The sequence below is a fragment of the Anticarsia gemmatalis genome, chromosome 1 (assembly GCF_050436995.1).
Source record: "Anticarsia gemmatalis isolate Benzon Research Colony breed Stoneville strain chromosome 1, ilAntGemm2 primary, whole genome shotgun sequence".
NCBI classification, from domain to species: Eukaryota; Metazoa; Arthropoda; class Insecta; order Lepidoptera; family Erebidae; genus Anticarsia; species Anticarsia gemmatalis.
Window position 1 is genome coordinate 9,400,190 of NC_134745.1, and position 14,280 is coordinate 9,414,469.

Below are 14,280 nucleotides of genomic sequence, written 5' to 3' on the forward strand. Positions count from 1 at the left end.
AGAGATATTCCAGGTTATTATATATAAATAAATAAATATATATATTTTTACATAAGAATATCAACAGGATCTGTTTTACAAAGCAATAACTTTGTACACGCTTTTCACATACGTTCAGCAGCCCAATGGTCACCTAATCCCCACTCAGAATTGACCAAAACACATCAAGCAGATACGATCTAACGTGTACCAACTTCTTCTCCACGCGTGGAATGTTGGACTAACATTTGAACTGTTGGACGACATATTTTGATGAGATTTAGAATCATTTTGATTATGTACTGAACTGTCTTTCGTTATGTGCTGGTTAACGTTTATGTAGTTTTACATCGTAACAGTCAATATTGGTTGTATCAATAATTAAATTTGATGATAATAATGAAATAGTGTCTGCAGACAATAATAATCATGGTACATAAGGCAAAAAATGTAGGCTAAAGTAGCCCATGTCAATGTCCTACAGACGTATAGAAAGCGCTCCACTTAAAATACCAAATTGATTGTCAAAATTTAACATCGGCACTGTCCAAAACTGTAACAGTGTAATTAATCGAATCTTCATTCATAAAATGTGAAGCAATATCATATTTTATGCGGTCATATATAACAGGTTGCAGTCTGTGGTCTTCTTAAAAGGTTCAAATCCAAAGTTACGATTACGAGAATTAAAAAAATAGTGTATGGTTGTGTGAGTGAAAAAAAAATCTATTGAGATCAGAAAAAAAAACAGAAATTGACAAGGAAGATTAAATTAATTTAACTAGTTGTTATCAGTAAATTAGTGAAAAAAAAATCCGAAGAGACTATACTTCTAAAAGGCGACCTTCATAAATGACCTCTAAACTTTACAGTCAATAGAAGTTGAATGCGCATGCGTAGATTATCCGTCAAATTTTGTTTGGCGCGCTGATAACTACGAACACTTGATCACGATGAAATTACTTATTTTAGTCGTTCGGCAGATACCTTATATCACTCACGTTTCTTATCATTCGTGCACCGACTTTGTTGCTTATAACGAAAATGTCTAGTGAAGAAATAAATAAAAATAGGAAAATGGCACGGCAAAACGGTATTGTGCAACCTTTACTCACTGGTGAGTGTAAGAATTTATTTTGGAGCGAATTTCAAAATGTCATGAGTGTACTTTAGACTAACTCTCCAACTCTTTTAAAGTAAAATAATATTTTCTTGATAATGTTTTGTATTTCTATTTTAAAAAGGTACCTAGTACCTACATTTCTTTTACATTAATAATAAGTATACAGTACAGTTTTATATTTCAATTAATAAAAGCAACTTTTAGTATTAACTTTGAATAATTTTATCTCAGCATCTATGTTGGGTATAACAAATTAGTTACTAGTTTTCCACTATATTTTTTGTTGTAATTATTGTAATAATTGCTTAGTTGTATGCATTTTTTGATGCATAAAATATCATATTTTATGTCAAAGCATAAGTGAGCACTATATATTCAAGTATTCTGCATACTAAATAATTAAAATAACTTAGGTTTAATGTAGTAATTCAGCATTTATTTAACATCTGGAAATGAAATAAGTAACAACAAAATTGAATGTTTTAAATTTGAATCTGATGTGATTAAATATTGGTGAAATATTTACAGATCTGTATCAAATAACCATGGCTTATGCCTATTGGAAAGCCGGTAAAGTAAAAGATGTGGCTGTGTTTGACTTATTTTTCCGCACAAATCCATTCCAAGGAGAATTTACTATTTTTGCTGGTCTGGAGGAATGTCTGAAGTTTTTAGAAAACTTTCATTACTCTGATAGTGGTATGTAACATTCAGTCAGTATTTTTTCATTGTAAGTGAACATAAATAAGGTTTTAACTATATTTTTCCTTTTCAGACATACAATATTTGATGCAAACTTTGCCTGAAAATATTGAGCCTGAGTTCTTTGTTTATTTGAAAGACTTAACTTGCAAAGATATTAAACTGAGTGCTATTGAGGAGGGATCTGTCGTTTTTCCAAGGTTTTTATTTTCTTTACATTTATACATATAAAATTTCTAACAATGCATGGTTTTCTAGTATTAGTTAAACTACCTAAAAACCCAAATATGAATACTTACATCATTTTAAAATTAATATTAATATTTAAAATACCTAGGTATGGGTGTTTGTATTGTTATTGAATTACCTATAATGATAACATTGAATATTTCCTATATGTAGTTAATTTACAACCATTGTTTGTTAAGCATCTAGGCAGTTGCTAGGTGCAGATGTATAAATAAAAAATAGAAAGGAAAATATTGTTAAGGAAATTCCAATGCAGTGGTTTTTTACTTTCAAACTAAAATCAGTATTTGAGTCATGGGTTTCTTCCTACATTTATATTTTTTTTACCTTCTTTATAAAATAAGGTTTTTTATTCAAAGGATTTTCCTTGAAGGTTCAGAAATTCATTGATTTCACCTACAGAAAGGAATGAGGCAAATAAAAATAACTTTATTATAAAGTTTCTTTTGGTGATTTGCATTATATTTAGCTCATATGAGGAATTTTGTTCTTATCATGTTGTATATCAAAGAACAAATAGTTCATTGTTGTATGGTAACTAGATGTATAAGGCATCCATTTAGCAAGTTTATGTATAGGATAAAATATAATATTATATTCAAAGTTCTCTGCATACAGAAATAATAGTTTAGTTGTATTTGAGTATTTTAACATATTTTCAGAAGATTATTATTTTATATTTTTTATATTATTTAGTTTTTTTAATACACACGATCCATGTTAGACCATTGAAAAGCTACATTTAGAGTTGTCTTTTTTAGGAACAACTTTTTTCTAAATGTGTATGGGGGTCAATAGAAGCTGAAATAATTGACCCCCCTCTACTCATTAAAAATGCGTCCTCTAAAAAACGCATGTTAAGGCCTAAAAAACATTTTAATGGACTATATACATTTTACGTCTTCTATAAATTGCATATTTTTTTATCTTTGCGCGAATTCTTTTCGTACAAACTTGCCTGGCAAGTTGTGATATAATATAGTCCGTTTTTTATTACGTGCCTTATTTAGTAAACAATCTTACCTTGTTTAACGTTTGCAATTCTAAAATAAGCCAGATAATATGTAAAACGATTCTGTAACATATTTATTCGAAACAAAAATGGATTGGGTATGATCCATTTAATAGTTAAATATTATTTATATTAATTTAAAGTAATATTTGTACTAATATTGCGAAGAAGAAGACAGGTACCTACGTATTTCCTGAATTAAACATGGTTCAAAGATAAACTTCTTTACGTCAAACACAGTACAAACAACACCCGATTTATAATTATTTATATGAAGTCCATTACAATATTATTTATTACGATATTTGTCTTACAGAGTGCCCTTGTTAAGAGTTGAAGGACCTTTAATTGTAGCGCAATTGTTGGAGACCACTTTATTAACTCTCGTCAACTTCGCAAGGTAAGTCAGTTTGTTTCAACTATGTCACCTATTCACTATTGGGTATTTAATTATTCATTACCACTGACTGAACAGCTATTTGAGCTTAATTATACGACGGCGACGCGATGATAAGATTTATTTACTCGTAGTAAAATTCTTACATTAACGGTAATATGTTTGTATTCTACGTACGATAAAGTAATTGTTTTATTTTTGTCTTAGCGATGCTAGGACTTCCTAATTATTTATTTGTATTGATTTTGTAATTAGGGTGATGTTATGTACCGAAAGATTCACAACTTCTTTTCACATACAAAATAACAGCAAACAGTTTTAATTTAGTCAGATAGTCAGCTATGTTTTTCACAAAACTACCCATAACGTATTCTACAAAACCTTATCCCAAATCTGACTAAGCGACATCGGATAAAAATGCATCATGTCCATGCTGAATATTGCGTTCAATTTTCATGAAACAGTCATTGACGTAATACCTAACCGAATATTCCCTTGATATACTTTACGTAATCTATTTAATGATGCGAATCTAGGCCCCTTAGAGCGTTATGCAGATATGAGTGTTTACCGCAGGATACATAGTTATCAGTCAGGCTTGGATAGCTCATATAATTGCAAGTCGTGTTCGATGTGTTAACAATGTATGTCACCCTTTGTTACATTCACGAGTACTTGCCGCCCGTGGTAATTTCCGTTAAAGGGTTTTTATTAACGTAATGTGTCTATTGTAACTGCATAAAAACAAATTAATCGATACCTATTATGAAACTTATGACGAGAATTGCTTGTCCTATTTACACTCTTAATTGATAATTGAGGAAGGAAGGATAGAGTTTGTTGTTCTATTGTAATTCCGAGTGGATTTTTCATTATATTATTATATTTGCAGGTATATTCTCGATATTCTGTTACTATTATCCGTTAAGAACTATCCTTATTGCATATAGTGTCCTTATATTTCTGTCCTTATGACTTTGTTCTTCTTGTCATTTAATAAACGTGTAAATCTAAGTGTAGTCTAAACAAAATTTCTGCCAAATGTTACTGTTCAGTATTTCTAGCAAAGCTATCCTCATACATTTCTGCGTTTACCTAAAATATTTTTATGGTAGTAAAAATCTTCGGTCCGAAATAAAGGATTAATAAAACCTTTGGGAGATTCCATTTGTACTCTACCATTTCTGATTTTTATCTTACCATAACACTGGAAACTTTTTAAAATGGTTAGGTAGGTACTAGGTATCTACTACGCCTGTCTATCTAGAACACAAAAAAGCGTGATAATGCCATCAGCACATTATCTTCCTCAGTAGGTACCTATAATTATGTAGGTACCTAGAGCAAGAAATTAAATACTTATGCAAATGTCTGTTGCCTTGTGGAAATTTATTACAGAACTGATAATAAAAAGTTATTAAAACTGATAAAATTATATTCTATGAAAAAAAGATATAATTCAGGGTGTATTATTTGCAGTTTGATGGCAACGAACGCCGCACGGTATAGAATGGTAGCTGGAAAGAACGTTTCGTTGCTTGAATTCGGATTACGAAGAGCACAAGGCCCCGACGGTGGACTATCAGCCTCCAAATATGCTTATATCGGTAAGATTTATTCATTCCTGCATATTATATTGTATTCGGCATACAAATGAGTATTTAATGTGTTCACATATAATATTATATCTGGCGTGTATTGTGGCGCAAATTAACTTGTCTTTGTATTATTGATTGTATTAGCGTGTTTCCGCAGCTTGGGCGGCTAGCGAACCTGGTGCCTGGTACGAAGCTCGCCGGTACTATTCAAACTTGTGCAATATAAAACACCCTGCCGCGCCATTGACTCATAAGAATCCCCAATAGCGAATATACTTTTGGTTAATAGGTTTAATCAGGCAAGTTTCGCGAACCTTGCCCTTGAATGCCTCACCAGTCTGGTACTCACGTACCTACTGACTTCTACCAAAGTTTTAAATTGCTTTTTGCTATCCTATCTACTTGAACTCCGAGGTTATAACTTTTCGATACTGGTAGGTATCGGGCTTACCTATTTATCGTTACTTGAAACGTTTCAAGGCACCGATCTTCCTCGTAGGTCAAATACATTCGTGCCATCTACCTGCCATCTTCAAGTTTATATGCATGCTTAGCTGTGTTCATGCTGAATATAAAACTATTTTATGGCAAACATACCACGGTTCGGGATTTATGACTAGAGATATTTTTTATTTTAGGTGGATTCGATGGTACAAGCAATGTGTTGGCAGGCAAAATGTTTAATATACCTGTGAGGGGCACGCACGCACATTCGTTTGTGACATCGTTCAGCACGCTGGAGGACATACACTCGGTGGTACTGAGGCACGTGGACACGCAGGAGCCGTGCAACCTGCTCGAACTGGCGACCGAGTGGCGCAAGCGCGTGTCCGCCATTATAGATATATCTCCGGAGGAGGCAAGCGACGGCGAACTTGCTGCCCTCATTACATATGCCCTAGCGTTCCCTTCGGGATTCTTGGCACTAGTGGATACGTACGATGTCAAGAGGTATAATTTTCAAGGCTTACCGTCACGACACAGGCAGCATACTATGAATGGGCATTCTGGCTACAATAGCAACTGTGGAACCAATGGTACTAGAGTACTAAACTCACCGAGTATACATAGTACATATGGATATAGCACGGTCGAACGCACACTGAGGTAAAGATGCAAATAGACAACTCATATTGACATTTGGTGTCTGATAAACTTGTATTATTGTGTTGCATTTTCATTTACATATGTTATAAGTTATGTGAAGTTTTATTATTATACTTAGATTGTTTATGTGCTGGCTGACGTCCAGTCACTGCAACTTCATTTACATTACCTACTCATCCGTCAGGGGGGCATGATATACTCATAACATCGGGAGGAATGACATATGCAAGCACACTCTAACAACACATCGCCGGGATACCTTAACATTACTGTTCATGGCCGTAGTTAACGATATTATTTTTATTTGGCTTTTTCAGTGAAGCGCATGTGGACGGCGCTTCATGTACAACCGAATGTAAATAAATGAGAACACGTCCGACGAGACCTTTATATTTGCTTCAGTGTGACGTATTGTCGTGATCCTATGAGCAAGATTAGGGGCAATCTTAGTCATTGGGCACAGTTGCATTGTATAGGGATATGCACTTGTTCACAGTAATCGACGCAGTTTATGATTATGCATGTACAGCTACCATCATGCACTTTGTATTGAGATAGTAAGACGATCGACTGGATTTTTATTTTATTCTTTTATGATATTATATCGTAACTTAATGAATATCGAAGATAAACAGTAGTCACCGAGTGTAATGTATACGTATGCAAGTGACATCATGCTGCATTACCTTTAACACACCCACGAGGCGTTCATTGTCTGTATAAATCAGATCTTTACGTAGTTGCAGAGATATTTCAGATTAACTAGCACACCCAGTAAAAATAGTTGACCAACTTGTATGTGTTTTGTGTCCATTCCATTGGCGTATGAATGTGGTACCTATTTTATAATATTTTTTAACAGGAGTGGCTTACTAAACTTCTGTGCCGTGGCCCTAGCGCTAAATGACTGTGGATACAGGGCCGTCGGTATCCGCATAGATAGCGGTGATCTGGCTTATCTGTCCGTGCTAGCGCGGGAGACCTTCGAGAGCATTGCCGAAGCTTTCAAACTGCCTTGGTTCGCTAAACTGACCATTGTAGCTTCTAACGACATTAACGAAGAAACTATACTCAGTTTGAACGAACAGGGACACAAAATAGACTGCTTCGGCATTGGAACACATTTAGGTATTGTTCATTCCTTGTTTTATAAATTTTACTATCTTATTTATAGACATAAACAAGTGTAAAAAATGGCGAATGTAATTTCAGCCTACACTTAGAGTCATTATTAAGTTAAATGGTGACTGTCGGAGCACTTTCAGGAAATGTCCGATTTACTCATTACGTTACATCATGTTGAATCATAACAATTTTACCTTTAACAATACGTATGTAGTATGACTGGCATGACAATGTAAAAAGGAAAACCTAGTATTGAGTAGATAATAAAAGTATGTTACTGCTTTTAAAGACGAATGTTGCATGGTTAAATTTTCTACTTTTAGTAACGTGTCAACGCCAACCAGCTTTGGGATGTGTGTACAAATTAGTCGAGATAAATGGTCAGCCTCGCATCAAACTGAGCCAAGATGTTGGGAAAGTCACCATACCAGGTCACAAGGAGGTATGTAGATACACCAGTACATTAATTACTACTTTAAGTTCTTAAACCTACATTTAACCTAATTAATATGGTAGGTATTTATTTTTAAACCGTCTAGGACATAAACATTCAAAAATAGATATATAAATATTAAAGGTTTTATATTAATCGTATCGATACATCCTATTGTAAACAATCTGGATGAATGTAAATAGTATTGCACTGTCCTATCTGTTTCAAGGTTTATAATCGCAGAACCTATTGTTTTTGCGCTGCATTAATTAACCTTATCACTACAAATACATAATTGAAAACTCTCACTTTGTATATTATCGCCACTTTAATTGGTACAACCTTGTCGTGCGACTTGTTTGTGATGTATAAATGAGAACTAGTCGTATCTCGATGTGTTAAACGTGAACACTAGTTAATGATACTTATTGCATCGGACTTTGACACTTACTTATATAACAAATATTCGACTCGGGACTGCTCGGTAGACGTATCATTGCAATACGACGTACGGTTACGTCTTCTGTTCTGTCTCTGAGGCATCGATAAAACTACGATTTATGTTATGAACAGATTAGGTAAAATATAAGAGTCGATAGTGGAATATCGTATAACGTACGGCCCTGAACCGATGCGTGTTATCAAAGAGAAAAATATACGAACGTCATGAATATGAATAGGTAGGTATAAACTTGTACAGTATCATCGAACGGCACAAGGCCTTGTGAATTACGAATACTTTGTCAGTTTTATTGATTGTACTGTGCTTACACTATTTACTATACGATTATGGATGTTTAGAAGCGGGCCTTAGATATCATTGTTTCGAGCTTCTAAATGTTCAGTGTTTGAATATAAATGTATGTCATTGTACCTGAATATTATGGCTTATCTACTCTTTGTTCTGATTTCCAACCTACTTCGGTTTTTTTCGCATCAAATGTTAAACGAATACCGCCTTTAGGAGCAAGCTTTTTCAAGCAGTTTTAAATTGATTGCTATAAATGAAACTACTTGTCTTTAATTAAGTATTGTCTCAGTAGGCCAATGACGTTTAAGAGCGAGGTTTTGAGTATGTCCACTTTAAAACTTATATTATAAAAGCAATAAGCAAGTAAATTCCTTCAAGGTCAATGACCTTGACAGCCAACCCTGCGGCCATCTGCTACGCCTTAAGTTAAGATAACAGTGTAAACATAATCGTTATCTAAAATGACATTGTAATTATTTTTCAGGCGTACAGACTGTTCGGAGCCGACGGCCATGCCCTTATCGATTTGTTACAAAGGTCTTCTGAGCCGGCCCCTGAAGTCGGCCAGAAGGTCCTCTGTAGACACCCCTTCCAAGAGTCCAAGAGGGCGTATGTCAGCCCCAGTAAAGTGGAACATCTTTACAAGGTATTTTTTTTAATTTTCATTTCATTTTAATAAAATTAAACCTATTATTTTTACAAAACTGCACTTAATTGTATAAAGAAAGTGTTGGAAAGAAATTCCCAAATATTTTTTTCAATATAAAGTTGCTTTGCGACTTTTGTTGACGATTGTATGCATCCTTAAATCAACTACAACTTTAACATCACCCATTACAAAATATGGGAACATTTAATTAACGTGACTGGTGATGAAAGTATTAGATTTATCACAAGATTAATCTCATATTATTTTTAGCATCGAATATTGTATTATATTGCGTAAGTTATGAAATGTTAACGCAAAAATTCTAATTATTTATCAGATTATAAGATAGTAATGTAACCTTCTAGGTATACTGGAAGGATGGTCGTATCTGCACGATGCCTAAACCTCTCCACGAGGTTCGCGAGCGAGTGCAGTCCTCACTCAGAACATTACGTCAAGACATCAAGAGGAACTTGAACCCGACGCCATACAAGGTTGGTACACTTATGACCAGTACTGCAGCTCATGAATAAGTTTTTAAACTATCACGCTTTTACTAAATTGCTCTTGACAGTTGCATCAGTAAGGCCGTGACCATGATCGCTGTAACTCAATCGAAACGTTGCAAGCGGTATCAAGATAGCCTCATAAATGGCAGAAATAGCAAAAATGAAAAGTGTTTCTCAAACTACCCACAATAGTTTTAAATAAACAAACTTCGACATTATTATTTGGTCAAAAACTTTATTGAATGCCGAAAAAGGCTGCCTTGTCCCAGTATGCGTACAAGCTTAAATTCTCATTGCGTCGAAGATCCGTTTAGCAAACTAGTATTATAGATAAGTGTCCGATAAACTATCTGCTGGATAAAGTCACAGCAAATCTATGAAAACAGCTGTCAAAATTCCATCAAATATAATAGTTACTTGATATTTATTCAGAGTTGGTGAACCCGTGCCTTATTACGTAATTTATTAAACATTAGTGATTCATTCATTTTTATTGAAATGCAACATGTTTTTTCTAAGGACATTTAACGATAACTTATGTTTCCTTGAGCCAGTCATTATTATTTATTATAGTTGATTGTGATGATTCATATACTTAGCTGTATTTTTGTTATTACTTTGCTGATGGCGTTATACTAGTTAGTTTTACATATAATATACATATCAGGCTTTATATAGCAACCTATGTAGAGCCCATTTCGATGTGTCTGACAATTTAGTCGATTCTTCAACTCATTAGAAGTATAATTAATCATCCGATGTACTCCCCAACACAAGTAGCTGTATCAAACATTATAGCCAGTTGCGCTCACCGGTCGTTAAACGAGCTCTAGGTTAAGCAAATCTTGGCGCGGTCATTCCATAGATGGGTGACCGCATAGCATTTGAACTGGGATTCTCCGCGCTTCGGAGGTCAAGTAAAAATTAGATTCTTAATTTTTAATTCTCTGTACCTCCGCCAGCCGCCAACCCTACACACAAGGCTCTTTGCTAAGTAGTTGGAATATAATACTTTTGTCATAGTAAAAGATGTTCAAATTATAATACACTTGTTTTAGACCGAAAGAGATATAATCAAACTCCCAAATCCTTCGTTTCCCTTTAATAGTATTGATTAGATTAGTTAAGCCGAGATGCATAGATAACAAAACTGGGTGTGTGCAGTTTACAAACGTGTATTATTTTTGCAATAGGATGTTCATATCATGACTCATAAAACATATCTTTAGCATTTTCTTTGACCTTTTAAACCAACTTGTCTGCTCAATACACTTATCTGTTTCGCGGCTATTTATCAGTGTATACGCAAGTAAGGGTCAATTGAGAGAAATTGTTTATTGTAAACAATTGTTATCTTTGAATTCAAATTTCTATACTGATATACATTGTTGCTAATAATTGTTACTAAGTTCGTGTTTAATATACCTACAATAATACATACATACGTACATAATATCACGCCTGTTATACCCGAAGGTGTAGGTAGAGGTGTGTGAAATATATCTGCGTTTCGTCGTTAACAATGTTAGTTCCATGTAATAGGGGGCGAGGCAATAGCCTAAAACCTATTGCTATTTACCGGACACGTTACCAAGCTTCGGGCTTCTATTGAGAATATTCTAATATAAATAAGAAAAGAACAATAGTACTTTACCCGACCCTGGAATCGAGCCCGAGACCTCATGCCTAACAGTCGGATTCTCTACCGACCGCCCCACATAGGCTGTCAGACCTTCAATGATGTTCTTTCAATATGTTACAGGTGGCCGTGAGCGATGACTTGTACAGCTTCATACACGATTTGTGGCTCCAGAACGCTCCCATCGGTGAATTATCATGAGAGCAGTGATTCTTTCACACAACCAAATATGAGAAGTGAAATATTAATATAATAAAGAAATGAGCTTCAAAATCTGTCGGTGAAACAACGACGATGTTATTTATGTCAAAGATTTTATTCTCATATTTATGGATTGCAACAACTAGCTATGTTGTAAAACGAAAGCTTTGAAATTATGTACTAGTGCGTAGTTATACACATATTTACAAGAGGAATTCTTGCCTAAACCTAGCTTGCAATGAACACTTTAGATTCAATGTGTTGAAAATAATATATTATATTAGTTATTAATTACTACTACATATATTGTTATGTATTATAAATTATACAAACGGTGAATTGAGGCCGAGATGTAAAGTAACCATTGACTTTGTGCAGCTATTGTCAATGTACCTAACATTATTTAAATTCTCACCAAGTGCATAGGTGTGCATATTGCATAAAATTAATAAACGAAAATGAATAAACCTAACTATAGAATCCACATAATTTCAAGTGTATTTGAAAGTCATGTGGAAAAACCATGTTATCGGGATCAATATACTTTTATCTCCAATATTCAAATTTATATCTATTTTATACCTATCTTCAAAATGTATTACTTATCTTAGGCCATTCCTGATAAAAAATAATGAATGATCGCTAAATTATAAGAGTCACGTCACGATAGTTTTATTATAATCTCCACACTACACTTTAGAGATACCTTGTAAAGATTGCTATAGGCGGTGATGTGTTATTGTAAATAGTCGCTTCAAAAACAGTTTTGAGGCGGTCTTAAGAAGGTTTTTACGGATGTGATACACAGTTTCGGCACATACGTACTAGAAGCTGATATTTTTGATCATCATTATGTGATAAAAGAGACACTTCAACGGTTTTCTGTAACTTTTAAAGCCTTTATGCTGCGAGGTTTAGCTTATTTGATATTTTCCCCACATTAGAAAATTCATCACTTTGTTATACATACGGAAAATAAATATGTTTATTTTATCCTATTGTTGCTAATTTTATATTCGTTCGTGCACTAGTCAAATAAAAAATGTTTTAAATTTTTTTCCTTTAAAATTTGAAATAAAAAAGTGTTAGAAAAAACTTTGCATTCCCTAACTTCGGTTAGATTGAGAGTCTAAACTTGAGACTAAATGACTGATGTAGATCCATGAATGTTAAGTTCACTTACTTAGTAAGATTTAGTTGTTTACCCCGTACATTAAACTCGTCACAAAACAAATAAGTGTTCATTCGAACACATCGAACAAATAAGTATGTTATTATAGACATACTACAATAGGGATGACGACTATTTTCTTTTCGTCTAGTACATTGTAAAAAAATATCATGTACTTCTGTATTTTTTCTTTTTGTACAAAATCTAATATTTACGGCGATACTTTGAGTTGAAAAGTCGCATGACGTCACGGTATAGTTGAATATGTACTACAACGTGACATCATTTGCCCCCACTCCGTAACTTTAATCCTCTTAACTAAGCCACTTAATATTGTTCGCTGATAAAAAAATAAGTGTATGATATTTTTTTAAGAAAATTAAAAATAGTCGTCATTCCTATACTTATTTAAAACTTATAGTTAAGTTCAGGCGAGAGACACCGTAACATGTTGTACAAATCTGTATTTAATACAAATAGTGCATTTAGTTCAGTCTTAGGTAGTTTAAAGTATCGATATGTTGTGTTATTGTTTTGGTTGTTATTGGTGAGGGAAAAGCATTGTGATAATATGGCATACTTGTTTTTTTAATACGAAGTTTAAATTATAGATTTAAGTATAATCAAGCAATGTTAAGTTATGTAGAGTTCTAATGTATACACATAACTATACATTAATTTTTATACGTATATCTTTTATTTTGTTGTAACAATGTAGCATGGTACTAACTTTACATTGTATTTGTAGATTGTTTATAGAGCAGCATGATTTTTAAAGTTATAGATAGAAATGTTTACTTTTTGTGACTTTTTTACTTTTCGAACAAGTTAGTGTACTCAAACTGAATTTTTAATTTAATTTTAAATTGGTTAAAAAGATCACGTATGTAATTTTCTGAAACAACATTGTTTATTGTAACATACATGTAAGAATATAATATATTCTTAGTTACATTAATGGGCTTGATGGTAGAGATATGAAATCACAAATAGAAAGATTCCCCTTTTTATTAAAAGTGACCCTCCGTCCGATTAACTTTGCTGTTCCCATAGAACTTAGAATATGTATTGTGATGCATAATTTCTTTTATAAGAACATGTCTCATCTAATCTTCACAAATAAAAAACGATCGAATGTTTTGTAAATCAAGCAACATGTCTACTTAAATATTAATAACATGCACTAATTACTGTTGTAATACAATGTTAAGTTTTCACTTACGCTATGTATTATAAAAAAGAAAACCTAGGTTTAACATTAAAAGTAAATGAGGAATATTTCATATAAGACCTAAATAAAGATTTTACTTTTGTATTAGCTCACATCACAATATGTATGCATTGTTGAAGAGTAAATAAAAATGTCATGAAGTACATTGTTTTTTTAAATCATTCACGAATATTAGGTATAATTATGTTCACATAGGTTAGCACAAGCACCGGCTAGTTTCCGGTGTTTTCTGTGCCTTTGATTAGAGCGTAATTTAAATAAAACACTTTTTTATAATATTTTTATTTATCGTAATCAGTGATTAGACAACCTTTGCTTTTCTCGTTAGCGAAATTTGGGTGAAACTGAATGGTAATAAAGATACTTTTGTATATTGATTGTCTTTTATTTCGCCATTTCCTCTA

The 14,280-nt window shown here is 33.3% G+C and overlaps 1 protein-coding gene across 2 annotated transcripts; it reads left to right on the top strand.

Annotated features, from left to right (window-relative positions):
* Positions 1 to 665: 665 nt before the first annotated feature.
* Naprt (nicotinate phosphoribosyltransferase) lies at positions 666 to 14,249 on the top strand. Of its 2 annotated transcripts, none has more exons than XM_076117782.1 (11): positions 666 to 1,096; positions 1,631 to 1,801; positions 1,878 to 2,004; positions 3,382 to 3,465; positions 4,942 to 5,069; positions 5,699 to 6,167; positions 7,030 to 7,295; positions 7,616 to 7,734; positions 8,961 to 9,122; positions 9,491 to 9,619; positions 11,397 to 14,249. In XM_076117782.1, exons 1-11 carry the CDS (start codon positions 1,024 to 1,026, stop codon positions 11,472 to 11,474), a joined length of 1,806 nt encoding a protein of 601 aa, XP_075973897.1. In that variant the 5' UTR covers positions 666 to 1,023; the 3' UTR covers positions 11,475 to 14,249. The 2 variants fall into 2 exon arrangements, with proteins under 2 accessions (XP_075973897.1, XP_075973904.1); XM_076117789.1 differs by having other exon boundaries at positions 670 to 1,096; positions 5,699 to 6,011.
* Positions 14,250 to 14,280: the final 31 nt, after the last annotated feature.

Coding starts and splice junctions, on each gene's coding strand:
- Naprt (XM_076117782.1), top strand. CDS start 1,024: ATGTCTAGTGAAGAAATAAATAAAAATAGGAAAATGGCACGGCAAAAC. Junction 1,097..1,630: donor TGTGCAACCTTTACTCACTG/GTGAGTGTAAGA, acceptor AAATATTTACAG/ATCTGTATCAAATAACCATG. Junction 6,168..7,029: donor ACGGTCGAACGCACACTGAG/GTAAAGATGCAA, acceptor ATTTTTTAACAG/GAGTGGCTTACTAAACTTCT.